General features: G+C 39.9%; 1 protein-coding gene across 1 annotated transcript in view; it reads left to right on the top strand.

Annotated features, from left to right (window-relative positions):
* agbl4 (ATP/GTP binding protein-like 4) overlaps window positions 1-27,015 on the top strand; it is a 484,349-nt gene that overhangs the window by 8,282 nt on the left and 449,052 nt on the right. The window contains exon 3 of the mRNA XM_036579196.1: window positions 19,005-19,129. Within this exon, the coding sequence (XP_036435089.1) occupies window positions 19,005-19,129 (125 nt within the window). The remainder of the gene's footprint in view (window positions 1-19,004; window positions 19,130-27,015) is intronic.

The raw sequence follows: 27,015 nt of genomic DNA, 5'->3' as shown, positions 1-27,015 counted from the left end.
GTAACACAGTATGTATTGAACACTTTTATTTAAAAAAAAAGGCAAATTATTATGATTTTCTCCATAATATGGGCTCTTTAAATTATTCATTGTGATGATGGTATGTCTCCATCAGGCTGTTGCAAAAGCTAGTTGTCTAGTCAGAACTGGACATTTGCTCTGAGGCCTTTGCTGTGAGACTAATAATGAGGATGAATAGTTTACTGCTGATGGAGCTTTAATTGTTTTGTGTTTTCTTGTCACTAACTGGGGGTTTTTGTGTGTCTCTCATCCCCCATCTTCCCTCAGAACTCTTCATGTCACACTAGCAGAGTACATCTACTGGATGAATGATTATAGTCACTGCCAGGGAGAGCGAGCAAGAGAGAGAGAGAGAGAATGAAAGAGACAGAAGGGACAAAAAGCAGCCAGACTTGCTGTGAGAGATTTATACACTTTAGAGCTCCCCAGAATCAAGACAGTCGGCTCCCCATTGATTAAAGAAGTGGGGAACATTCTAACAATCAAGCTCCATGCTTAGCACAAGTGGCAGCAGGCATCAGCAGGGCTCGGAGGGGATCAAGTGTGCTTCTTCTGATATTAGGCCACTATAAATGTTTCATCACTTCAACAGAAGTATGAGAAAAACATAGACTGTGGTGAGGAAAAAAAGATATTAATGTCTTTTTGGAGTTTTGGAAGTTTTGTGTCTACTGATATTCTGATATTGACGTTTGCTGGTGTGGGATTTCCCTTTTATAGCTGTTTGTAACTATTATTCAAGAATGTCTTTGTTTCATTTTTTATTATTCAGGTATTTTCTGCTAGCAGAAACCAGCAGACCTGCTTCTTTTTTCAGCTTTTCATGTTCTTCTCCTACCCTGGGCTGTGGCGTTACTCAGCTCTGACCCTGCGGGAAATGTCCAGCACTGCGAGACCATGAACAGAGAATTTTGTACTGTGTTCCTCCCAATTCGAGGCCACTCTGTTCATCTAGCCAAGGCTAACAGCCAAGGCACTTCCCTTTTACACTGCTGCAGCCTTCCTCTCTCTGTCTTCTCGATAGATCCTCACTCACTTTATGCTCAGAGCAGAAAAGCAGTAGAATGTTTAATGGATAAGTTAGACTGGGGATAAGTTAGACTTGTGTTTTGTTTCTTTTGTGGGTATACCTATGATTCATTTTTTTTTCTGATTGTCATGGACAAAAAAGAATTCAACTAGAAAGTTAATTCTGGTGAAAAATGTAGGGTGGTGAAAGTATACCACTATTAGTGCTTCTGGTAGGGAAAAGAAAAATAAATAGGCTAGTCTCTCAGACCTTAAATGTCAATGTTGTGTCCTCACAAGTTCAGCCCCAGCAATGGCCATTCTCAATTGCTGTATAAATACACCAGCAGACATAAGCTGACATTATGATTCAGTGGCTGAAATAGACTTTGTACTGCTCTGTGCCATGAAATGTACCATTTCACCAAGGGCGTGGTTGTGGATTGTATGATCTGTGGCTACTGTGTGTGCGTACTGCAGAGCAAGGCAGGCAGGCAAATGGCAATCTCAAAAGTACACAAGCAAATGAAACAGGTGATAATATGGGCTGACATTCTCGCCGTTGCCCTCGGTTACCTTTGATCAGAGCCCCATGGTCCGGCCGGTGCTGGTGTCTGCCGATTGGAGCGTGAGCTGCAGCTCTGCCTGATTGCTGATTACGCAGATACATACATGCATGGAAATGCCATGGAAGGCACATACTTCCCAGGAAACTGGAGAAAGTGTCTTGCCTTATAGTCAGTCTCTTGTCAGAATGTCAGATGATGTTTGTTTTTGGTGACTGGGGTAAAGCTGTTGCTTGGTAATGTGACCTTAGGGGTGTAGTGCATTGACCGTAAAAAGACATGATTCAACAGCATTGATTTTGGAATTAAATAATTGATGATAATTAATATTCAATAAAATATTCAATCTTTGCTGTGGTGAATATTTTCAAATGTAAATATAAAATAAAAAGCCTGGTGGATGTTTCCTATGTTCCACTACTAGGTAAACTACAATTATTGAATCAAATTGTGGTGAAATTTGAGATTTCATTGTGTACTGAATTGATTCCCAAAGAATCCTTGTCTTCATAAATCTTCATGAGGTCAGAGATTTAAAACCTGTGTCCTGTGCATTGTATAAGATGTACAGAAAAGGCTGGCAAACATTCTCTGAAATGAATGTTGTTATTGTTTAAGACTTATGTTACCTACTGTACCGTGACATGATGTGCCTTTAAGTTAACAACCTTTGTCTTCTGCACAAGCCTTAGTGTCACCCATAGGAGCCATTAAAATGCGAATGTTTTTTGTATCCATATCACCTTATGTTGTGCTTTTACGGTATCGAAAGGCCTACTTGAACATTTTAAGTCCTATAGCACATTCCCACCTTCTACTATTTAGTTTAGAAACTCATTCATACCCGTAGGCGCTGCTCGTGAATGTGACACATACTTCAATTAGCACACTCCATATACTCTTTTCAGCACTTTATAATGGGCCGTATGGGAACAAATATGGGCTTTACACCTTCTATTTGACAGTTATTAGTGTGCGATTTACTCAGTGCACAACTTGTTTAAAGCAAATAGAACCTGTCAAGCTAAAGTTGGACATCAACCCCAATTAGAAGAGACTCAAAAAACATTACGGCTGCTCTGAATATCTAAAGGTGAGAATGGGTTTTGCATGTGTGTATGTGCGCATGTTTTGCTTCAGTTCTTTAGAGGTAGTGTGGCTACCTAGCTAACAAAGGAGACTTTTAGTCTCTTGTCTCTGCTTGCATTTTTGAACTTTTGATAGAACAGGCATCTATATCTCAGCTAGGAAAAAACAGTGCTTAATTTTGAAAAAGATATGCAATTATGGGTGCAGTCTTTCATATGCATATGGTCTCATATATAGAGGGAACTTAAAGTGGTATTGAGAGAGAGAGAGAGAGCTATTCTAGATCATTTCTTTCTGAAAAGAACATCTTTAACCCTTAGAAATTGCAGTTATAGCTGGCGACACCAAAAGCATGGCTTAATTTGATATTAATTGTTTATCATCGAAACAAGTGGGGAAAATCACAAGTGCAGATTCTAAACTTTCTACTGAGACCTTTTTTGTATTCGTAAGAAGAAAAGGAGATACTTCATTATAAATTTGATGAAAAATATTGTCATGCACACAATCTTTTGTGGAAAAAAAAACAAGATTTTTGCCCATTTTTGTCATTTCTCAACATTGAAGCAAACAGAAAATGTGGGAAATGCAGACTCAAAGGTGTTGACAGAATATAAATCAAATGTAAAAGTAATTTCTTAATAAGTCTAATAATTAATTATGTAACTACATAATAGTGATAGTAATAACTCAACTTCTAAAGGCCGCACACAAAGTTTTCCCTTTCACAAAACAAGACTGCACAACAATGACTTTTCATCAGATCTGTGTAATAATTAAATACCTCCTCAGACAGCTCCAAGTACAGCTATACCTAATAGGATGAGTCACAGTTGTTGCGCTGATAAACATCAAACTCATTCATTTTGCACTAGATCTGCAACAAGCGACTATTTTGATAGTCAAATAATCTATTTTTGTCAAATAATCTATTATTGAGATGAATTATTGATTATTCGGATTATGAATCGCTCAATTACCAAATAACTCTTATGTCGCTATCAGCATTTAAATTTGGCTTGAGGTTGTTTTGCGCATTTGCTAACTAACAATAAAGACAATAAAGATGAATACCTTATTAAAAATTTCATTGTTTTAATAAACTTTCCTGCTAATACAAAAATAAAAGTATATTTTACCTGTCAAAATTTGAAATCAATGATGTTCAAAGTAGCAGCAATAAAACTAAATCAGTATTCCCCTTTATTCACACCAACAGGTTCTTTGTGCTTCACCAACCACACGGCCATATCTACACACAAATATCACACAAACAGTAAACATCGCACAAACATGAATGTGGATCACTGCGTTCTCTCCGTTATATAATCCTGTTACGCTTTTTGAGTGCAATATTCTTGAAATAGTATAATTTTGGACAGAACCTTTCTTAAACTGTACCTCTGTAATGGAACTGAACGCGCTCCAGCAGCAGTGTTGACCGCCCCAAAATAGCGGTGACATTGAAGTGCCTGGCTGAACCCAACGCGGCATCTATGTATGTATATCTACGAGCAACGCGATCCCCATCCATAAACGTGAGTTACGTTCAAATTCAGCAAGCAGTGGCGAAGGTTTGTGGCAAACTTGTTCTCTATAAGCAGTTAAATTTGAACAATTTTGTGTAAAAATTCCAATTCAGGGGTTACCTTTCATCCAGCTGCCCTGTATGTTTGCAGAGAACTACCTCCTAAAACTGTTTACAAAAGGTGGCAAACGTTCGCAGAGAACTCAAGGCAAACAGAAAAGTATTTGCAACTTTTTGCAAGCGTTCTGCTGTTTTTGCCGAATTTGAACGCAGCAGTGCCCTCAATGTTAGGACAACGATGCATTGTTTAAAACTGTAAAGATTATTTGGAAAGTGAACAGGGTCACTGTGAATAATAGTCACTTTCTTCTTCGTTCCAACTCCATTAACGATGCCAGAGAACATGCATTTCGAAATAGAAATGTTACAGGACTGCTTTTGACATTAACATTAGCTTACTAGCTTGCTAGCACAACTATCTTACCAAGATGTATCCTCTTCTTCCAGTGAGCCGACATGTTTCCTCTTCAGATGCTCCAACATGGAGGATGTGCTCCCATGCCAACTAAGATTGGCTTTACAAATAGCACAACTGACAACCTTTTTTTGGAGTTAGGCATGAAATACTCACACACTTTTTGTTCTTGAGGCTGCCATCTTGCTTTTGTTAACTCTCCAGTAAGCGGTAATGTCAAAGCATTCCTAGTTAGTGCGAGAAACATGCATGATAACATCACCAACTAATTGACTATTAAATAGTTGCCAACTAATTTAGTCGTCGATTTTAGTCGACTAAGTCGATTAATCATTGCACTCCTATTTTGCACTCTCCTTGTATAGATTTAATAGAATAAAACTTTAAGAATAATTTAGTGAATTGTTGATCACGCTTGGTGTCAGCTAACATAAACTCATAAACTCTCTGTTTTCCAGCTAAAGACTAAACAAGGTGAAAAAAGAATAGGCTGTTAAAGTTAGCTGAGGTATGGAAACCTTAGTGTTTAGTCTGTTTATCTTCAAATTGGCTGCCTTTCTCAGTGTAAATTGCAAACCACATGTTGATTTAGTGGTAGGAAAATGTTGAGTGGCAAGCTGTGGTGCTCAGAGAAAGTGAACAGTGCCGACAGTTGCCAAGCACTGGCATTCGTCAGTGTTCACCTTCACCTTCAGAATTCTTTGGATGTTGTGTGGCATGCAGGGCCGACTCCACCTAATAAATGACATAAGCAGCTGCTAAGCACTGTGTGGCCACCAGCAGGCCCCCTTAACGGCTTCTGGGTTATTGCTGTACCATGATGTTGTCTAAGATGCTTGAGTGAGGGTGAAAAATACAACTGGTTAATCATTTCTAAAAGGACAATCTATACAAAAGGAGAAGATGAGGAGAAAAACCTTAAAATATAAAGCTATTGTTACTTTTGGTGGTGTTAACCATTTTTAACCATCATCCATTTGTTCTGACTTGTAGTTGGACAACAAAAAGTGGTGGATCTGGGGTCTGTATATAGAAGCAGGTGTTTACTCATTAAATAACAGCAGTTGACAACTTTCTCTGTTAACCGAAGTTTAGATACTCATTAGGACACATGCACGTGAAAGCGTGGACATGAGGCAAATTACCAGGGAAGGAAAAATAATTCATACTATCTAAATATGTATAATGTAATGCATTTATAACTATAAAAAGCAATACCACCAGGATTAGATCAAGCAAAGCTTAAAGTTAGCTGGGTAAGCGAGAAATACTGCATTGTGAGACCCCTGGATTCAGAATGCTAAGAAGGTTATCTGTAATTTAAATTGCAAATTATTGTAACCGCAAATGAGCATCCACACATCAGCAATGCACATTAAGCCAGTTAAAAATTTATACAATTTAGACAGCTTGTGGTAAGTACCAGTAGTTAGCCTCTAATTTTATAGTACAACAGCTAGCAAGATAGAGAGACCCCAAATAATCCTGGTTAGGGCCCTGTAAAGGCTTGAGCCAGCCCTGGTAGCATGTCTGGTGTGCAGCGGCCGTCTGTAGTGGATCCAAAGTGCATTGGCTAAATATTTCCCAACCATACAGTCATTTCCTAACTCTGTGTGTATCGGAGTGTGTGTCTGTATTTGTGTGTATTCCTATGTTCACCTGTCTGTCTGGTAACATTGCTGAATTAGCTGTTTAAGCTGCTCCCATTATAAGGTCAACAGAACTAACCCTCTGCTGTGTGAGATAGGGGTCAAGTGACATAAGTTAGCTTTTACACTTATTGTCTATGAATCAGTGCCACTCTTGTCTTATAAAGTAGCTTTACCCCCACATTCCTGTAGTCATTTTCATTCTTCTAGATGTGTGCAGATATTCTATAGCTCAGTATTAGGTAGTATCATGTAAGGTGATGTAAATTATCACAATATTATCATTATTATATTATAAATATTTTGTTATAAAAATTATATTATAAACTACAGTACCTTACATCACAATACACTTTTCTGAGCCTGTTGTGGGTATCATTAATACTTCGAAAACACTGACCAACTCATGTTTCATTATAAAGAGTACAGTGCAGTATATAAAATTTTAAATATAAATCATTGTATTATTTTTTTTTATTCAGCTTTTGGTAGCATCTTTCAAATGTGGCACTTTTGGCTCTTTCTGTCAGTTCCAGCTTATCAAACCTTGGAAAAATGAATTATCATGATACATATTACAGGTATGTATCATGAAAATGTTCTGAAATATTGTGCTGTTTCATCACTCACCCTGGTGTATATATATGCTCTTGTAGATTTCAGAGAGGTTGTTATGTGGATTCTCAAGTCCGAACAGAGGAGACGCAGCAGAAGCGAATAAAAAAGGTCTTGCAGGTGAAAATGACTCCACACAGAGCTGTGTTGCGGTACATTGCTCTGTGAACATGTTGCGCTCTGATGATGGAGTAATCCATTTCCCCCAGCAGCTCTCCTGATGCCGTAAACACTCTCGCCAGGCAGACATGTCATTCTTCATCCCAGCCAAGGACACCCAGCTTGGGAAAACGGCGAGGATTTGTAACGCTTTTGCGCTTTGTGCGCTCCTTTCTCTTCTCTCTCTCTCTTTCTCCTTTTTTTTTCAACACCTCTCCTCTGTTTATTTTGCTGATTTATTTAAAGCGTTATCCTTGAGATGAAGTGCACTGATGTGTCAGGTTTTGTTTGCTATCTCACATTTATATGCCTGGAATATGTTTGTAAACCGACGTGCAGAAATGGAGAAGAATTTTTGATAGAAATGCATTTGGTTTTGGTTACAGGCAGTTGCTCAAGAGTAAACAAAATTGAAATGTGCCCTACATATACGTCAGGGTGTGTGGTCTGAGAAATGGAAGAGGTTTATGTCGTCTTTGTGTATATGCAGGCCGACTGGAAGCGTGCAGATAAAGAACGTTGTGCAGAAGAGTTCTTATTTAGCCCTCTGTGTTGGTTGTTATTACTGCTCATTTTGAACCACACTCCACTACAAGCTTTGACTGTGGCTCCCTTCAATGCATGCATATCTAACACCAGAGTTTCATTGAAAGTGTGGGGCACAGTGGATAGTCTAGTGTGACCATGTATTACTCTATGTCAAGGTCCTTTTCCCCCTAATTTTTTTTGGACATAGCATGCCATCTTAATTCAGACAGAACCGATCCCTAAAATAGGCCTATATGAAGCATCATTACATAGGGAGTCATTTTTTTCACCCAAAATGGGACATTAAATGTTCATAGCCAAATCTGTAGATGTACTTTGATGAGGTGCTAGTGTAGATGTTTCAGTAAGGATATTTGTTTCTTCAAACCTCTTGAAAAGCTTCTTTGAGAGAGTTTGAAAAGGCCTCTGCAGAGCTAGTCTTCATCAGAAAACCAATTTGAGACTGCCCACTGGCTGTGAACCAGGGCCATTTTAAGTGTGTGAGTACTCTACTTCTAATGAGAGCAAAACTTTGCATCTGTCCTTTGAAGAGGGTTCAGTCTGCTCTCCGCTCTTGGCATTCTCTGCTGAGTCCAGCGCTTCCTGCCGAGCTAGAGAGCCTGTTTGGCCAGAGCCACTCTCCATGCTTTTATTTTTCTCTTGCACTAAGAGTCTTTGTAAGTTAATATGTCAAATTATGAATCTAAGTCCCTCATTTTAAGTGCATTTACTTGAGGATTAGTGGTATGGTTGGATTTACTCTGGCTATTTTTTAACTGCTTTTTGCAGTCTGTTTTCTTCTCTCTCTCTTTTTTTTGCCACTTCTTTGCTTTTGTACTTTTTGACTTTGTTATATATATTTATTGCTCTATTGCTTAATTTCGCTTAAGTAATTGCACCACGTTGGGTACAGTGGGCCAGAGTGCTTCCAGAAGGAGGGAAGAGAAGATAGAGCATTGGTGCTCTGCCAAGGCTTTTGAATAGCTTTCAGTGGAAGCTTTTTCCTTCCCTCTTTCATTTTTTCTTTCCCCCCATCGCATAAAGCTGGCAGTGCATTGACAGTGGGAGCACTTTGTGTAATTCCCCAGACTGAAAAGCTGTTTCACAATGAGAGATTTCCGTCCCTGTTGCTCCCGACAGTCAGGGGAGGTCTCGCTGGGATTCTGCAGGCATCTCGCTCTTCGCTGGCTAAACTCCTTTGCCTCAGTCACTGTATTATCTGGCCCTGCGCCACAACACTGACCAGACACGACTACCGCAAGCCAACAGGACACAAACTGATTTTATAACCACAGCATGACCCAGCAGTACTGACTAGACATGGCAGCGGCTAGCCATTGGACTCAAGTGTAGCGTTATTACTTTAGCCCAATCCTCTAGAACTGACCAGACATTGCTGCTTCCTATGACTGGGCTGAGGGACACAAAATAGTCTGTGTAAGTCTGTGTAAAACAGGAATCCTGTATAACGCCTGTTATGGATATCAGGATGCTGTTGCTGAACCTCAGTTGCTGGTGGCATTAGTCTGTAGTATGCTTTTATGTCAGCGTTCAGTTCATCATAGTGCTTGCCATATGCCACACCCAGAACGATGTCATAGTTACATGTGTGTGAGTGAATGTATGTGCAAGACCTTGATCAATATGAGAATTTTGAGGCTGATACCGATTTAAAGGGGCTAAAGGTTCTAAAAACCTATAATGTCAGCTGATATAATTTTATATTTTATATTTTACACTCCGATAGTTTTAGTATAACCGGTGCTTTACTGATTGATGTGATTGTCAGTTATAATATATAACTTGTAAATTTAAGTTTATTGGTGGGGATTTTAGTCAGTATCTATATGTCCAATACTGGCATTGGCCAACCAATGTATCATTCCGGCCCTAGTAGTATGTTCATGGGCCTAGAATTGTTGCACCGAGCTGAAAGTGAACAGCACAAACAGTTCACACCCTGTGACACTTCATTCCACCCCATAGTGGAAGCTTCCCTTTCCTTCTGCTCCCGTGACCTATGGATGTTGCAGTGGATTTCTCAGCCTTTTGCACGCCTCTGCTTTTCTCCACTTCCATCCCTGTGTTCCTGAACTCATTACAGGCCAATCAGCCCCGGGCAGGCGAGTGTGCCTCTGCAGGGAGCCCCAGCTGTAAATAAGCAGGAGTGCAGGCTCCCCGATAGCATGGTACCAGGCCCGATAACGGCTGCTCTTAGCACCACTGTTGACCTCCTAGCTGCAAGCTCGCCAAGGACTCTCAACTCCTTCTGTTTTTATCTCTAGACCCTCTGCAGGAATGATTATTCTTATTGCTGGGAGAGAGAGAGAGGGAGAAGAAGGGAAAGAGGGAGTGTGGGAATGATGCAAAAACAAAACAGACAAAAAACAACAAAGGGATAGGACCTGGGTGTTGTTTTGCTGCCAGAGCCTATCTTGTCCTTTGTGGGCCTCCAAATAATTAACTTGTAGAAAGATAGCATGAAATTGGAACTGACTGCTATTTAGCCACTGAGGAGTCTAACCCCACACAACTCACGAAACAATAAGGCATGAAACAAAAAAGAAACGAGCCAGAGCCAACCAAGACGCAGTCAAAATCTTAATTTTGAGAAATTAAACATTGGCCACCCTTAGCACAAATTCCTGGAAATGAGATGAATGGTTTCGACAGCAGCTGTGGAAGTGCTGCGAAGCGGCTTTTCCAGTCTGCCTACAGTCGTCTGGAGCTCCAGAACAGAGAGCGTGTTTCATGGCTGAGATCGATAATACAATTTAGTAAATTTCACAGTGAATGGCTCCCTGTGACCTACCAACTGTTATGAAATGAACATACTTGCTTTGGGCACTTCTTCTCTAAAAGAAAAAAAGAAAAAAATAGCAGTGTGAGGGCAGAGGGAACATTTGAACCTTTTCAAATTCATTGGCCTCTTTATCATTGGTGCCAAACATGTGGGCTGGAGACCGTACTGGGGTCCTTAGGCACCATGCAGTTCCATTTTTGCTTGATAGTTTCTGTTGGTGAGAACTCTGAATATCCTCCCAAGAAGATAGATGCCAGACACTTAGTTCTTTTTCATTTATTTCCCCATTCCATTTTTGATAAAAATGCTAATGCACATGATTATTTCACTATTTAGTGCCATTTTAATGACAGCCTAGTGATTTGGTGACATTCTGTAATTGATGTCATTAATTAGTATCCGCTGCCCTCTGAGCTCAGAGCTGGCATTTCTGCATAGCGCAGCTCATCTAATCCCACGCTGCACTGGAGGACTATTTGTGATTTATGCCCATCTCCAGGCACTCCCAGTTCTGACACCTGTTACAGGGTTCCTTAAAGTTAGAGGTCATGGCTCTAATCTCGTCCAGATTTAACGATAAAGATGTGGCCGGTCGGAGGCGGGAGGGAGATAGATTGATGTTACTGCGGTGACTCTTTGCCTTTAGACTTTCTGTAGAAGAGGAAAAAACTGCAAGGACAGAATTTGGCTTGAGGTCTAGAGGCAGACAGCCTTTTCCTGGGGTTTGAATCAATTCCAGCTTTATCAGTCGTCTGTGTCCGGGAATTCTCACCCCCGGGAGCAGCCGATGTGTTTTCCAATAATGAAAGTGAGCACATTGCAAAAATACATTTAGGAGGTGGCCATGCTCCCAAGTCCCCTCTAATTTCCCATGCAGCTTGTAACAGCGGGTGAAGGCTCGTAGAGAGGCTGTGAGATGTCTGAAGCCGCTGCTTTTATTAGTGTCCAGTCCCTGATACAGACTCGCTGCCTCAACCAACTTTTTACTCAGCAACTACAAGATGGTCACTCAGTAGATGATTATGATGATATCTCACTCAGCACTGTGAACAAGGCATGCTTGTTCCAAAATCTAGTGAATGGCTTTCTAAATTAAATCCCGTTTGCATGTTACTGCATTAGCATTTCTTGATTAGTCTGCTGTGGTCAGTAAATATAACCGCTTTCAGCACCTCACACAATTTCTGGATTAAGCCACATCCACTTTCAGTTTGTAATTTAAAAGTATCATTCAGGCATTGATATTGCAGATGATAATAATTTGAATAATAATTAAGAATAATTATAAATATAAAGTATTTGAATAAATTAAATCTAAAGGGAAACTTTTGGAATAAGTTAATATGGAAACAAAGTGTTTTCTGATTACACAAAATTCAAATTTAACATGGTCTTTGTAGTTTAGTTTATACTTGCTGATGTCCTTTGGCAGTGATTAAACATGCTTCACATTTTTTAAATACTTGGATGGATTAAACATAATCACTTTTGAAATTTGAAATGATCAAAGTATAATATAAATTCTTCTTTATTATTTATGAATTTTTTAATAACCTTAATGTTTTGTATGCTTTTGTAGAAACTGCACTTACAGTACTGTGCTGAAGTCTGAGACTACAATTCATTTATTTAATTTTCAGTCAAAACAGCCATTAACCATTTAAAATCCCATGATACTGCTGCTGCACAGACACGCAACTATTTAGTCATAGCCATTGCTTCAGCTGCTTTTCCCCTTTTTTTCTATTTTAATATTTTACACTGCTGTTAAAACCTTATTCTCTGTTCATGTTGCTCTTCTGTTATTGTTTGCGATCCGGTGTCGACCAGAGGAAGATGGGCTCCCCTTTTGAGTCTTAGTCCCTCTCAAGGTTTCTTCCTCTTACTCTTAGGGAGTTTTTCCCTGTCACTGTTGCCATTGGCTTGCTCGTGGGGGGTTGAACCTGGAATTTCTTTTTCTGTAAAGCTGCTTTGCAGCAACGCCTGTTATAAAAAGTGCTATATAAATAAACTGTACCTTGACTTGAACTTTGTACCCGCTGGTGGTTCCTGGCCATTTAAGGGTAAATACAAATTATTTTATTAATTATTAAGTACAAATTATTTCTATTTCAGTGTCAAATATTTCTAACCAAAGCTGAAAACGCAAAAAAGCCTCAACGACTAAATATAATATTTTTTTTTTGTATTTAGTTTTTTTTTTTATTTTTCAAGGAACTCTGCATAGATAGGTTTCCACACATCTAAAGTTCAGTCTTAAAAGTTAGTTGCATTTTCTGCTTTTCATGATCCTAGTAATCCCAAACACATTCAGTGATGGTTGGTCAGTTCATTATTCTGAGAACACCAGCAGCTTTTTTGTTTGATTTGCAAATTTTCTCATTTTTTTGTCTGTTTTCTTTTTTAGTAACAACTCCGTGACAGATACACATCCTTTTAGCCCCATAGCGTTCAGTTCTGTTCTCACATTAATAAATTAAATAATAATTAAATAATGGACAAAAACACCCGTAGATTTTATTATGACCTGAAACAGAACTGAAACTGAAGGAGATTAATTGTCTCCTGTCTCATAAAGGTGAAAATACTGTTTATCTGAGGTGACAGTATTGATAGTCTTCCAAGTCTTGCAGGGTTGTTAAGAGTCCCATTTTCTCTCCATTCTTGCCAATTTTTTGAACACTAGTTTTGAAAACGCGTATTTTTTCGACTTATTTTTCTTTGATTTCACTTTTCTTATTTAAGTGGATTCTTATATCTAATCTCCTCATAAATATGTCCCGCAAAATTAATGTACTTGTACTTAATTGCCCTTTTACTTGGAAATTAAATAAAGGAAGATTGGTCTCTGACTTTTGCACAGTACTGCATGTGGTATGTTTTTATTTTGTCGTAGTATATTGTAGTATATGTATCCAGTCTAGCAGTGTTTGCAACTGAAAGCTGTTCAAAAGAAGTTGAAATTGGCTGTGGGAGTGTTTCTCTACTATGCAGTATTGTTCCTTTTTTTATGTTTTCACATGTTAACCGTCTGTTCTAAAATGGAATATGTTGAAAATTAAAATCCTGCTCTTGCTTCCTTTCTCTCTGTCTGTAGTTTTGGATGGCAGAGTGCAGGCCTGACTCTAGGCTTCAGGCAGTGCTAGACTGCAGGCTGTACCATTCTCCATTGTGCCAGATGAGCAGTGTGACTGGCCTGGCTTGTTGCTCTGTAATGGGATTAGTTTAGCTGTCTTCTCCCTGTGTGTGTCCATGTAGAAGCAGCCCAGCCCAGCCACAAATCGAGCAAAATGCTTTTTAGCAAAACAGCTCTGCACTAAGCCATATGATGAATGCTAATAATGTTCCCTCAAAGTCCAGCTTGTGTTTTTACGTAAGAGAACCATGACCAGCTCTTGTGAAAGCTTATGATAACACTTAGGAATAAACATCTGAATCGAACAGCTGGAGGTAGAGAGCAGCAGCCGATGGATGAGAGGAGAACATTCACTTCCTCTTCTAGGAACCACCCGCAATAAATACATACTAGTGCACTAGTAGTGTACCTGAGGAAAACTTATTCACGCTGTGTTTACCACCCTCTTTTACATAATAGGGTTAACCACATGAGAGTACACATGCACGCACGCACTCGCACACATAATATCTCAGATGATCAAGCCTCCCACTCTTTCCTCCATATTGAATTTTTTATTCAGGCTTGCTGATAGAGGGCAGAATTAACTTCTTGCAAATGAGAAAGTATTTCTGGCCCAAAGTCTCTATGCGGCGTAATTCTGTAAAGTGAAAACAGGCAGGAAAAACAACAGCGTCTATTCCCACAGAAGCCCGTGCAGCCCTCCACTGGGCTAAGCTCTAACACTTATTTGTTGAAAACCCAATTTGTTAAATCCTTAGCACTGCATGTGTTTTCTCCTAATGCTTGATGATTAATATGGCATGTAACCGGTGAAGACTCCTTTGAGGAAGTATGTAGATAGGAGTCTCGAGAGGAGTAGAATTATAGTTTGGAAGAGAGTTTGTCTCTCTCTTGCTTGCTTTGGTCTCTTTTTCTTTTTTCCCTTCTCTTCATACACTCATGCAACTGCTTCCCTACATATGCAGCCTCCTAAGCCACAGGTTAAAATACAGTCATTGATTTTTTCTCTTCTTATTATGCATTGAGTTATCTGTACTGTCAGTGAACTGTCTAACAAAATGGCGTTTTTTCCCTCCATGTTATGAAGACTGGACCTCTTTTCTCCCACGCTATCTATTTTGCTTAAGCAGTGAGCGATGCAGCGTTGATTACAGCTCATCATAGACTGACTCTGGAGTCAGGCACCATAAAATTAAAACTGAAATCAATGGTGTATCCGTATCTACTCCTCTCAAGCTGAGCTAGATGTGTAGCCGCGAGGCCTCTATGCCTCTTCCCCCGCCCAAAAAATGCAACTTTCCCTGAAACTGTCTCTGCATAGTCCATGAGATACAGTACCACGGACAGCAACTTACTGTAGCAGGCACTGTCTGTGGTCCTGAAAAGTCAAACGACTGTGATCCGTCTGTGCAGAGGGGATGTACAGCATGCTTTAATGGGTTTTTGCCGTCCTGAGGGCAGGTGTAAGTGGGAAGATTTACTGTAGTTCCATTAACAGTTCCACTTCTCGATCATGCCGCAAGGGATGCTTTACCTGATTCAGTGTAATCCCTCTGGGTAGCACACATCCCTCCAACTTTAGATTAGTACTGAGCAAAGACGAGGTGTATTTAAAATGCAGCAGAACCTCTCTCGTTATCCGAGACAGTTTTTCTCTTTAGAGACAGATCTTTAATGTAGATCAAAGACCTGATTTCCATACTGCTAGTCTGAATAGATTGACTCTACATGGGTTAGCCTCTTGAACCCACATTAAGCCTAACTTGAGATTTTGAAAGATTTCTAGTGCATTTTTTTTCTTTTCCTTAGACTGCCCACTTGTTCAGTAATAGGCTTAATATGGCTTAGAAGAAGTGCCGTGTAGACATTTATATACTTTCGTCAACCATTTCTAAATCTAGCCATCTGTAGTAGAAATGTGAGATATTTTGTTTTTGTAAACAAGATTTAGTATATCATCTCTCTACTGAAACTGCACTTTGTTGGTCACTGGGTGCGGTTAGCCGTTATCTGATTCCATAAGCAGTTTAAATGGTTAATGTGCTGGAATGGAAAGTGATGGATTACAAGGCACATCTGTGTGGAACAGCTGTGGCCACCAGTCCACCGCTTTCTAGCGCTGCGTCCACAGCTGGCTATGTTTCCTCTCATTGCTCCTACAGAGGACTTCATCTTCTCTGATTATGAATCTTTCTTTCTCTCTTACTCTCTCTTTCTCTCTCTCTTGCATTCCCCTCTTTTGCGATCTTTCTTTTTCTCTTGCTCTCTTTTACATTTCATTTTCGCTTTTTCTCTCCTTATTCCTGTCCTTCATCTGTCCTTCTCTCTCCCCCTCTTTATGTTCCTTTCTCTCATTCTGTGCCTCTCCTTCTTGCAGTGACTGGCTCAGCTATTGGCCCGTTGATGCGCATGGCTCAGAATTGTATAAAAATTACATGTGAGAGTAGTAAAACAGATGTTCCTTTTGGTGTGAAGTGTGTTTTGCTCGCCTCTGCTTGGCCGCAGGGAGGTGTTCTTGGTGCTGCGAGTTACAGTCTGTCATTCATATTTAGATATGAAGAGGAATGTAGAATAGCAATACATCTTGCTCCTGCAGAACTTGCCCTGGAGGTTTTAGGCTCTGCAACCGATTTCATTAATCTAGATACCTCAGTTTAAGCCCTACACCAGAACACACATGCATGCACACACACTCTCTCTCTCACTCTCTCACACACACACACACACACACACACACACACAAACACACACTCAATTCACTTACCACACTGCTCTGAATGTATCGATCCAGGCATATTATGTTCCAGACTTAATTCAATTTCGTTCAGCCATGTGTCATGTTTGAGTTACACAGGAGCGTATCCATTTCATTTGGATATGTTTAAAAGGTCATTCATTGACCTTTGTCATAGCTGTCTGATAATCTATAGACTTCTCTGCCAGCCACTCCTTTCACAGTCAGTTCTGTTCATGTTCACTGTGCTTTAGCACTGGTTTCAGCTGAAATGCATACTCTGATTGCATAAAGTGCCAATATTCATTTCACCTGAAGAGCATTTTCCTGCTCTATCGTACAAACTTAATGGAACACTAGTGCTGATTTACATAAATGCATAGATTGTCCTACACAAAGTCACCCATTTTGACTGATATAAATGTGTTTTTGCAGTGATTCAGTGTTAAGTGTCCTCCATGTTGCATATTGGGCTGCATTTCCATCCTCCTGAGTTTTCTTCTACATGTATACAAATAACAGGTTCAGAAAAATATGAGGGATAGATTGTGTGCCAGTCAGTGTGGGTGTGTGAAGACTTTTTGTGGGAGTTTTTGTAGGTTTGGTGTGTGTGTGTGTGTGTGTGAGAGAAAGAGTAATGGTTGGAGTAGAGAGTCAGTCTGTGTGTGAAGAGTTTGGGGATGTGCAGTAAGTGTGTGTGTGGCTAGTGGCTAAGCGGCTGTTGGCTGACAGAAGGCCAGAGCTGTGCTTGTCTCGGTTCTGACTGTGTGGTGGTTGCCCCATCTGTCAGTAATTAGCTCTGAGCTACCTGCCACCAGGTGGTGTCTTCAACACTCTGTCCCCAAGACGTGGACAGCACTTTTCCCCCCTCCCATATGGATCACCTGTCCATAGGACTGACCATCTATCCATTACGAGTGTAATGATACATATATTTTCAACTTCAATGTTCGACCCAGATTAAGATTCAAACCAATTTTAGAACATTCTTCTGACCGAAAACTGATTGTTATTAGTCAGTGATTAATATTTAACTGGCAAACCTAAAATTATGGACAAGACCTATAAAAACATCAAAGACAGCACTGTGTTGTATATGAAAAAAAGCTTTATTGAATGAAAAAACACAGCCAAACACAACATTTATGACAGTAATGTGATGTAACCTACTTATTTATATTTTAACACATATTATACACCCACAATAGCAAAAAATTATGGCCTGGCTGGAGCTAGTTTTAAATTTATATGCATAGTTTAAACAACCATCAACATAAGTCAGCAGTCTGCAGCTTTTAAGCTTTTTTGTCATGGGACTAGCTACATTGGCTAACTATTAGGCACAACTAAGAAGTCATCATAAATGCTCTGTACACTTGTTTATTTCTCCTGTACAAAAAGGATAACATTAGAATAAATTTAAACAAATATTAACACAGTAAAAAGTAGCATGAATTTCTTGCTTTCATAAAGTAATTGATGATCATGTCATGAGGTAATCAGAACAAAGTTTTGTTCTCTTTCTTGCCCTCACATATTGCATGGATTCCATCATCAGCAGACCTATTTTAATGTAATGAAAGATTGATTAGCCAATCAGGTATTGGATTGTGACTATAATCAGTACTGTTCTTCCTCAAAGGGAGGTTTAGAAAATGTTAAGCTAACACATTGACATACATAAAGTCACTGCTTATTACATTAATATTAATTGTATTTATTTGTATTTTTAAAAATTATTATGTATTTAGTATCAGTATTAGTGTTAATAAATGCTAACTACCCATTTAAATAACTTTTTGAATATAATTTTCTCAGGTGCCTAAAAACTTGCACAGTACTGTACATGTGTAGTTTTATGTTTGTTTTCCATTTGCTGTCTTAAATATGGATGTATTATAGCACTTGCACTCAAAGAACTGAATTTACTTTATTTACTTAAACCCTCTGCAAGATGTTTGTGAGTTTGCCTTGCGGTAACCTTTGGGATATACATGAGGCTTTTAACAGTTTTGGCATTTGGTCTTTTGCCCGACCTGTTGGAAAAGGAGCCAAAGTGCCTTACTTTGCACTGTTCCTGCTTTTATAGTGTGTGAACTTTTATTTCTTGACATTTGACATTTTTGTAGAGCCTACATTGCAGAATACTCACTGTACTGATAAAATAGTTTTTTTGTGATTTGTTTTTGTTTATTTGTTTATGGTTGCCATGTTGAGACTCATGCTATTTTTTGATCTGCTGCTAAAGCTGTCTCAGTTGTCACCTTAGCGGCCGCCAAAATTCTCTGCTGCCTTCATCCATCCCATTCAGCTTGTGTGTTTGTATGTGTGTGTGGGAGCCTGCAAGGAGATGCAGCTTTCAGTGGCAGACAGGGTTAGCTTGCCATACATGCATGCATGTCAGAAAAATACATATACATTCATATCTTGCACAAAACAAAATCTAATAAATGCTAACTGTATTATAAATTCCTTAACCTTTCCCACTTATTCCTGTCTATGTCAACATAATCTATGAAGGAAAACTACTGATTGTTACATTAGTGTCTTAATGCTACTGGATGATTTGTGCTTGAACTGAGTGTGGGCAAAGAAACTGGGTTCTTGAGGTACAGCTGTAGCTATTTCCAATTTTAAGCAAAGAAGGCAACTGTCCGTCTCTCTTTTTGTGCCTCCCTCTTACTCTCCAGGTAATCTGGGCCGTGTAGACTACATCAGCGAGTTCGAGTTTGACCTCTTCATCCGGCCCGACACATGCAATCCTCGCTTCAGAGTGTGGTTTAACTTTACTGTCGAGCATGTCCGGGAGACACAGGTAGGTCTTGAAGTAGACACACTCACCCCCATTAACTACGCTCCTATTTGAGTTAAGTCATTAAGAGTAATTTAATTAAATCAGATCCTGAAAGACTTTTCAACTAAACAATCACAGTTTGACATTGTTGATTGTAAACCACGCCGTATGCGAGCTGGATCGAAGAACTGCACTTCCTCTGAAAAGTATTAATCCTGACCTTGAAATGCAGCTCGCGCATCAAGCAAAAAACAACATGACACTTTGGCTTAGGCAATTACTAAACCACTTTGTTGACAGTTTCCCTCCAACTCAAACTGACATGTTTCAATAAGCTCTGCAACTTTTGCTGGAACTGTCAGAAAGTTTTGAATGTCACGCGAGATTGAACGACACAACAGATGATGCCTGCTCATTATTTCAGCTTGTTATTATCATATTGATGATATGACAAAAGATTCTCAAACCTCTGCAATAGTATGACCTGCTCTCTGTCCCCATGGTCCCGAAGGCAGACAGTTTGCCATCTAATAAAATTCATTATATGCCCAAATGCTGACATGAATTCTCAAAAGATATTCTGCCTGAAGTTTTAAGCAGTATCTCAAGGCGTCTCAAGCTTGAGCTTGAATCGATATTGCAAATAAATCATAAATCATGTGTATTGACATGAATGAAGTAAATCACATTCCATAGAATGGAAATCGTTCAAGCGGCTGTTTGAGACTTTTATTGGTTTAAGCAAACGTCTTGGTATATGAATTAGATACAGATAGTGAGTCAGTACGGCTTAATGATATTCACATACGTTTATTATTCTGCCAGAATAGTATTTGGTTCTTCAGAAGAGGTGTGATACACTGTATGTCCTTCTTTTGGCTGGTTCGAAATATCAGCACATGTTCTTCTTGTTTCAGTTACCGATAGGAAGTGGCAGCACCCTTTTTGCATCTGACCGGTTCAGAGTCCAGCTCAGCAATCGGATTGACAATCTTTTGCCTTGTTGCAGAGCTCTAGGACTGTCTCGCTCTATTTTCTCTCCTTCCCTCGTTTCCTTGTCACTGTGCGGACTGGCGATAATACTACTGGCTTGGGGAGCTGCGATTGGTAGGGAGCCATGGTCACATGCCACAGAGATAATGTGGGGATAGAGGGCGTGGCCGACGGCTGGTCGCTGGGTCCGGGCGGTCAGGGGCAGGGCTGGGCTGGGCTGGGCTGGGCTATGAATGGAGGTTTTTCGTTTGCTTTTATTAGCACCAATTGGAGCCTCATCAGCTCTGCCATTTCTGTTTAATGGCAAAAGCACACACAGAATTAGATCAAGGAGAGGTCTGCTGGGTGGTCCTATATACATGCCTTCCACACAGCAGAAGTGTATGGAAAAGGATGGAGGCAGAGAGAGAGAGAAAAAGGGAGTAGATGAAAATGCAGGATGCTGTAGCTGTCTCCTGTAGCCTGGCTCTATATCGGCCCATCTCCCTGCAGTGCTGTAGTCAGCGCTAATCAAATTTTATGGGCGAGAGATGAATGGGAGCCCTTCGCCGGGAGCCTGATCGATTTTAGGGCCAGATACGCTTCTGCATCCTGCGCCAACAGGATATTTGCTGCTGTGGCAAAACAGAGAAAGAACAGCAAGGGGAGAGAAAGCACACACACACACACACAGTACATACACTACAGGTGGCAAAAGAGAAACATTTACATTATTAGCTTTTGGAGCGGCTTTGTTGAAACCACCTCCTCAGTCTCCTTCCCCCTGCTGCCAGCACCTTGCCCCCTCTCCCTAATCTCTCTTCTATCATTCCAATTTCCGTTTAAAATGAGGACTAGTGTGAATTTAATCTACTTCAGTTGGAGGTGGGGGATAGTGTTTGTTTGGTGAGGGGTGTGCAGTGTGTGAGGGATCACTCTGTATGCTAGCACATGTGTGTCCCTCTATGCGTATGTGATGTGGTTTTTGATTGGCCAGCATTTGACAGGAAAATAAAAACACAAATAGGGCGAATAATGGAATGGGCAAATAAATAGATGTGTTCGTGCGTGTGTATATGGAACGCTCTGTGCCACAGAGATATCAGGGCCGGCGCAGGGGAGCCGGCTGGAGTGTTTTATCCTCCTAAGCCTGCCAACTCCCAACTCTCGGGCGAGAACAGGGGAATAGGAAACAGTAAAAGCCCGTGATATGGGAAGTGAGATGACCATTTTGAAGGGATGTAAGCTGGTGAAACAGATTTGGTCGGCCTCAATCAGCTTAGCAGCTTTGTGGAAATTGGCTGCGGCATAACGTTTTTATGATGGATGGATGTCTTTTTCCTCCCCCCACCCCCTACGAAAAGAAAAAAAATGGTACCTCCATGCTCTCCTTCAGAAATGTTGTGGGGGGGGGTTAATTACATTGCAACTGGTCGGAGGTGCAATTGAGACTGTAATTGCGTGCTGCACTCGCACGTGCTGATGGAGCCTTTGCTTAAATGATGATCCATACGTTTTACTGTCCCCTGTGCTACGATAAAAATAGTGGTGGAGCAGATTGCGTGGTCAGGCAGGAGGATGAGGATTTACATTTTATTTGCTGAAACAAAGGGACCGCTCTCAGAGGGATAATGTTAATGTTTACATTAGATGTTGAATGAAGGACACTTCATTTTAGTCAAGAGAACGCGATATGTGGAGAGCACAAGGTTCAAACACTTAGCTTTATTTCCGTCCTATTAACATATGAATCATTTATCATTTATCAAACATTTTTTGGATCATCTGTGATAAAAAAAGACTAAAAAATACTATCTTGATACATTGGCAGTGAGAATTTGCATAATTATGAAGCATATTTTAAATTCTTCTACTGGTCTCTCTTGCAGTAAAGAAGACCCTGATGGACACTCCCATTTATATTTTTTGATAGTATTTATAGTTTTTAAAGCTGATTTATTATCGTCCAGTTAGGTCATTGTTTGGCCTTAAAACTTCTGAATACTTGATTAGTTGTTAAAATAATTGGTAAATTACTAATATATATTTGATATTGACAGCTCCAACTTATTGTACGTCATTTCAGTAACTTCCAGATCATCTATCCTTTTGTATTTGATGTTGTTTGCACATGCCATAAATTGTAATCCTGTTCTGTATTGTACTTTCTGTCCAGCTGCATATGTGTGTCTGTATGTGAGAGAGAGGAAGAGGTGTTATCACACACATATCAGTGGGGAGTCTTATTTAAGACTGTAAAATGTCTGCCTTTAGCTCATGCTCTTCAGCAGTGGAATCCGCAGGCTCAGGTGCTCGAGCAGAAAGCACCCTTCTATAATGCCTATACTCCAAAGATGGAGGATAAATGTAAAGTTGGGGATATTAGAGGTCACAGATACCCCCTAAGAGCAATAATCCTGTTTTAAAGTAAAGCAAGAAGTCTGTTTTCTCCAAACAGTCTAACTGTGGGACATGTTGTATATGTTTATTATTCGAATATCACAGCTGATAACATAGCAAATCTACTGTGTTTGTTTTGATATGTAACCGTGTGAACACTGGTGATAGTGGTTCACTCAGATCGCGTACAGATTTGGCAAAGGCAGAAACTGATCTATCCTTGCTCCGCCCTCAAATTACTGCATAATGCTGAGTGTCCATTTTAAAAGGCTATGCCAAGCTGGATGTTGTTGTAGTGCAGCGCCCGGACAGTCTGTGGCGGCACATAACAAAAACACAACTGGATGAGCGAGAAATCCGACCGGCTCCTTCTGTGTTAAAAGCTAGGTTAGATCAGGAGTCACAACACAAATGATAAGAAGAGACATTTTGACCTTTCAACAAAAATCAAACCACCTTGGGAGCCACAACATTTAATGTCCAGTATGTCTCAGTATGTGTTAATGTCCTAGTATAGGCTAAACAATATAAACGAAAACGCTGATTTACTTTGCTCTGCTTTAAGCTTTAGCTCAGCTATAGCCGCTTTCCTCCCATCTCCACCAGAAAAGTTTTCCTCAGAAGTAGATCAGTTAAATGTCTCTCAATGTTCGACTGTTTTACGAGGCTGAAGTCGCTTCTTATCCTCCAGCGTCTTGTTCGAATTTTCCCGTTGCACCTTAAATTCTGCCTGAGGCGCCGAATGTAAATGCGGCACCATTTAAGGTGGAACGGGAGAATTCGAAAGAGAAGCGACAACCCCTTTTTAGTGTTTGACAGTCTCTCGTTGCAGATTTAACGTACCAGGAAACCAACTGCAGTGCTTATAAATGCGAATAACGCATCGCTGCTATGTGACCTGCACTCTGTAGCCGGTTCTCAGTCGTTGCGAAACAGGGCTTTCGCGCTATGTTGCACACGTCCCATCTCGGAGATATTTTACTGACACAGCGATCCCCCCCGTCTCTACAACGAGACCAAAACCAAAGTTATAAAATCACTAAAGAAAATAGCTCTAATGTGCTGCGTGGACATCCATCACCACTGGATCTTATTTCACCCTAACTGCGCATTTTATCGCAGATGAGTAGCAGCAGCTTCTCGTGCTCCAAACAAGAGCACTGAATGAGAGCCTTCTAGTTCACTTGCTTCATCACTTCCATTTGTTTTATTAAAAAAGATATTGGAAGTAAATTCATTATGGATCATGACAAATACTTTGCTTTAAAAGTACCAAGTCTCTTTAAATAACAGTAACACCGAGTCACTTAGTCAGTTTAAAATGTATATTGTCTCTATATTCTGTGTATATTTTGTGTATATTTAATACATTTCCGTTGGTTTTTCTTGTATTTTTATTTTTGCTTATTTACTTTCTGTAGAGTGATTACCTGAGCCTCACACATTCAATGCATAAATGTCCTGACATGTTGTGCAAATGACAAATAAACTTGAAACTTGAACTCGAAACTTGAGCTCACACAGTGAGAAAATATAAATGCTATATATAAAAAAAGATACATCGATAATCTTTTTATAATCGCATCGCAGCCCTCTGATCTAAATCGAATCGAATCGTGAGGTGCCTAGAGAGGTGCCTGTATGTATGTGTGTATATATATTATATATATATACATATATATATATAATATACCCCTAATATATATATTAGGGGTGGGAATCTCTAGGCACCTCACGATTCGATTCGATCTGAGGGCTGCGATGCGATTATAAAACGATTATCGATGCATCTCGATGCATCTTTTTTTTTCTATACATCATTTCCTCACTGTGTCAGGACTTGGTAGTTTCAAAGCAAAGTATTTGTAATGATCCATAATGAATTTACGTCCAATATCTTTTATTAATAAATCAAATGGAAGTGATGTGGCAAGTGGACTGGAAGGCTCTCATTCACTGCCTTTGGAGCACATGAGACGCTGCTGCCACTCATCTGCGATAAAATGTGCAGTTACGGTGAAATAAGATCAAGTGGCGATGGATGTCCACGCAGCACGTTACAGCCGTCCTACCCGTTTTTAGTGACTTTATAACTTTGGTTTTGGTCTCGTTATAGAGAAAGGGGTGGGGGGATCGCTGTGTCAGTAAAATATCTTCGAGACGTGACGTGTGCAACATAGCGCGAAAGCCCTGTTTCGCAACGACTGAGAATTGCTGTGCAGACTGCAGGTCACATAGCAACGATACGTTATTCGCATTTATAAGCAACGCAGGTGGTTTTCTGGCAAGTTAAATCTGCAACGAGAGACTTTCAAACAGTAAAAAGTCGCAAAGATGTAGTCGCTCACCTTAAATCGTGCCTCATTTACATTCGGCGCCTCAATCAGAATTTAAGGTGGAACGGGAAAATTCAAACAAGAAGCTGGAGCTACATTGTTTAGCCTATACTAGGACATTAGCACGTACTGAGACATACTGGACATTAAATGTTGTGGCTCCCAAGGTGGTTTGATTTTTGTTGAAAGGACAAAATGACTCTTCTTATCATTTGTGTTGTGACTCCTGACCTAACCTAGCTTTTAACACAGAAGGAGCCGGTCGGATTTCTCGCTCATCCAGTTGTGTTTTTGTTATGTGCCGCATAACTGAACAAAATAAAAACAAAACAAAATACATGTATAGAATAATATAAGAAATTAGGTCGCTGTCCAAAATTATGCTTAAATTATAACAAATTTATTGATCAAGCAGTGTTTTCCAACAACACCCTACATGTTTTTAGTCTGCATTAACTCCCTGTAATGCACTGTTTTCTTTTTCACATATCCACTCACTCACAAGCATTGACCTCATGGATTTTGGTCCTAAATTCATGAATGGGTGACTCCAGCGTGTTGTTTTAAGGTAATGAAAGTAGGGGAGATGAGTAAAAGTAAAGGGAAATCTCAAGTAGGGGTAAATGCAGGGTAAAATCTGTTAAAAGGCAGGCATTGGGAAATTATATGTAAACCCGAAAAATATTTTAATGCTTAGTTTTAATCAAAACTAAACAGCTGGAGATGAATTTGCTACTGGGCTGATTTTAGCTTGATCACACATAAAAGCATCATAATAATAAGAAGAAAATGAAGAAGAAAAAGAAGAAGAATATGTTCCATTTATATAGAACCTTTCTCACATGCTCACACAATTGTCTCTTTACAATTACTGTTCATTAAAAAAAACAAATATAATTCTTAATTAATAAGGCATCATAAATTTCTGGTTTGACAAATGCTAAGTTGTGTGCTACAGTTTCTCAAAGCTTGTCTAGTCTTGCAACAATTGCTGTGAAAGACTGCATTGATGGGTGGAGCATGGATCGGTCAATTGATTTAAATTTTTGATGATATTCTTAATTAAAGCCATTAAAGTTCCTTTTAGCTGCTACCTGTTCTCTGAATGAGAAGTCAAAAGCTGCTATTAGCTGACATGAGTGAATGCAGTGGTGTATAAGGAGCTGGCGTCTTGTAGCTGTATAATGTGAGGAGAAGAGATGAGGAGAGGAACGTCCCTGACCCATCCATGAGTGCTGTAATGGATGAGATGCATATTGATTTTTCTGCTGGGCTTGGATGGAGTGTGTGTGTGTGTGAGAGAGAGAGAGAGAAAGAGAGAGTGTATTAGGGTGTGTGTGTGTGTGTGTGTTAGACAAAGAGAGAGTGAGTGAATGGGCGTTTGTGTATATGTGTGTGTGTGTGTGTGTGTGTGTGTGTGTGTGTGTGTGTGCGTGTGAGATGTTCCAGGAATGGGTGTGTCTGGCTTGCTCTTGGCCGTGTGTTCTGGGAAGGCTGCTGGAGATTGTGCTGTGTAATATCAGCTCTTTGGCACAGCCCAGCCTCTGCGCTTGCCTCTCCAAAGCTGCATAATGGCCTTTTATCAGCGTGGGCAGAGTGAGCCTTACACACACGCACAAAAACTCCATGTTCCAACATTTAACCTCTCCAGTGGCCTTCAGACTGGACAGGGCCAGAATCAGGGTGGGGCTGCCAGTGCTTGCAGCTCTGTACTCTCAACTACAGAGAGATCAGTATGTTCAGTGGGTGGATATTTGCCTCCAGACTCCCAAGGCTTATGATAGTGCTGTGCTTAAAATGGTCCCAATTGATGGAATTTAATGTCATCATATTTTTGTAAAATCAAGGAAAAAAGGACGTGTAGCTACCAAAAAACCTTTAAGGAGTAAAAGAAGAAGACAAAGAAAAAAATGCCAAAGAAGAAGCTGCAGGTGTTCTCAGAACAATGAATAGGCCACCCCAGAATCCAGACCTTAATATCACTGACTGCTGAGATTGTTAGAAGACGAAAATGCAACCACGTTCTGAGACTGAACTTTGAAGGTGTGGAAAAATATCCCTGTAGATGTCTTTGAAAAACAGAAGGCAACTCTCCCAAAAATAGAAGCTGTAATAAAGGCAAAGGGTGGACACACTAAATACTGAAAAAAATAGATTGTATTTAGTTGTTAAAGCTTTCTTGTAATGTTTTTAATATTA

This window comes from Colossoma macropomum, unplaced genomic scaffold, assembly GCF_904425465.1.
Source record: "Colossoma macropomum unplaced genomic scaffold, Colossoma_macropomum, whole genome shotgun sequence".
Lineage (NCBI taxonomy): Eukaryota > Metazoa > Chordata > Actinopteri > Characiformes > Serrasalmidae > Colossoma > Colossoma macropomum.
This window is presented reverse-complemented; position numbering and strand designations above follow the sequence as displayed.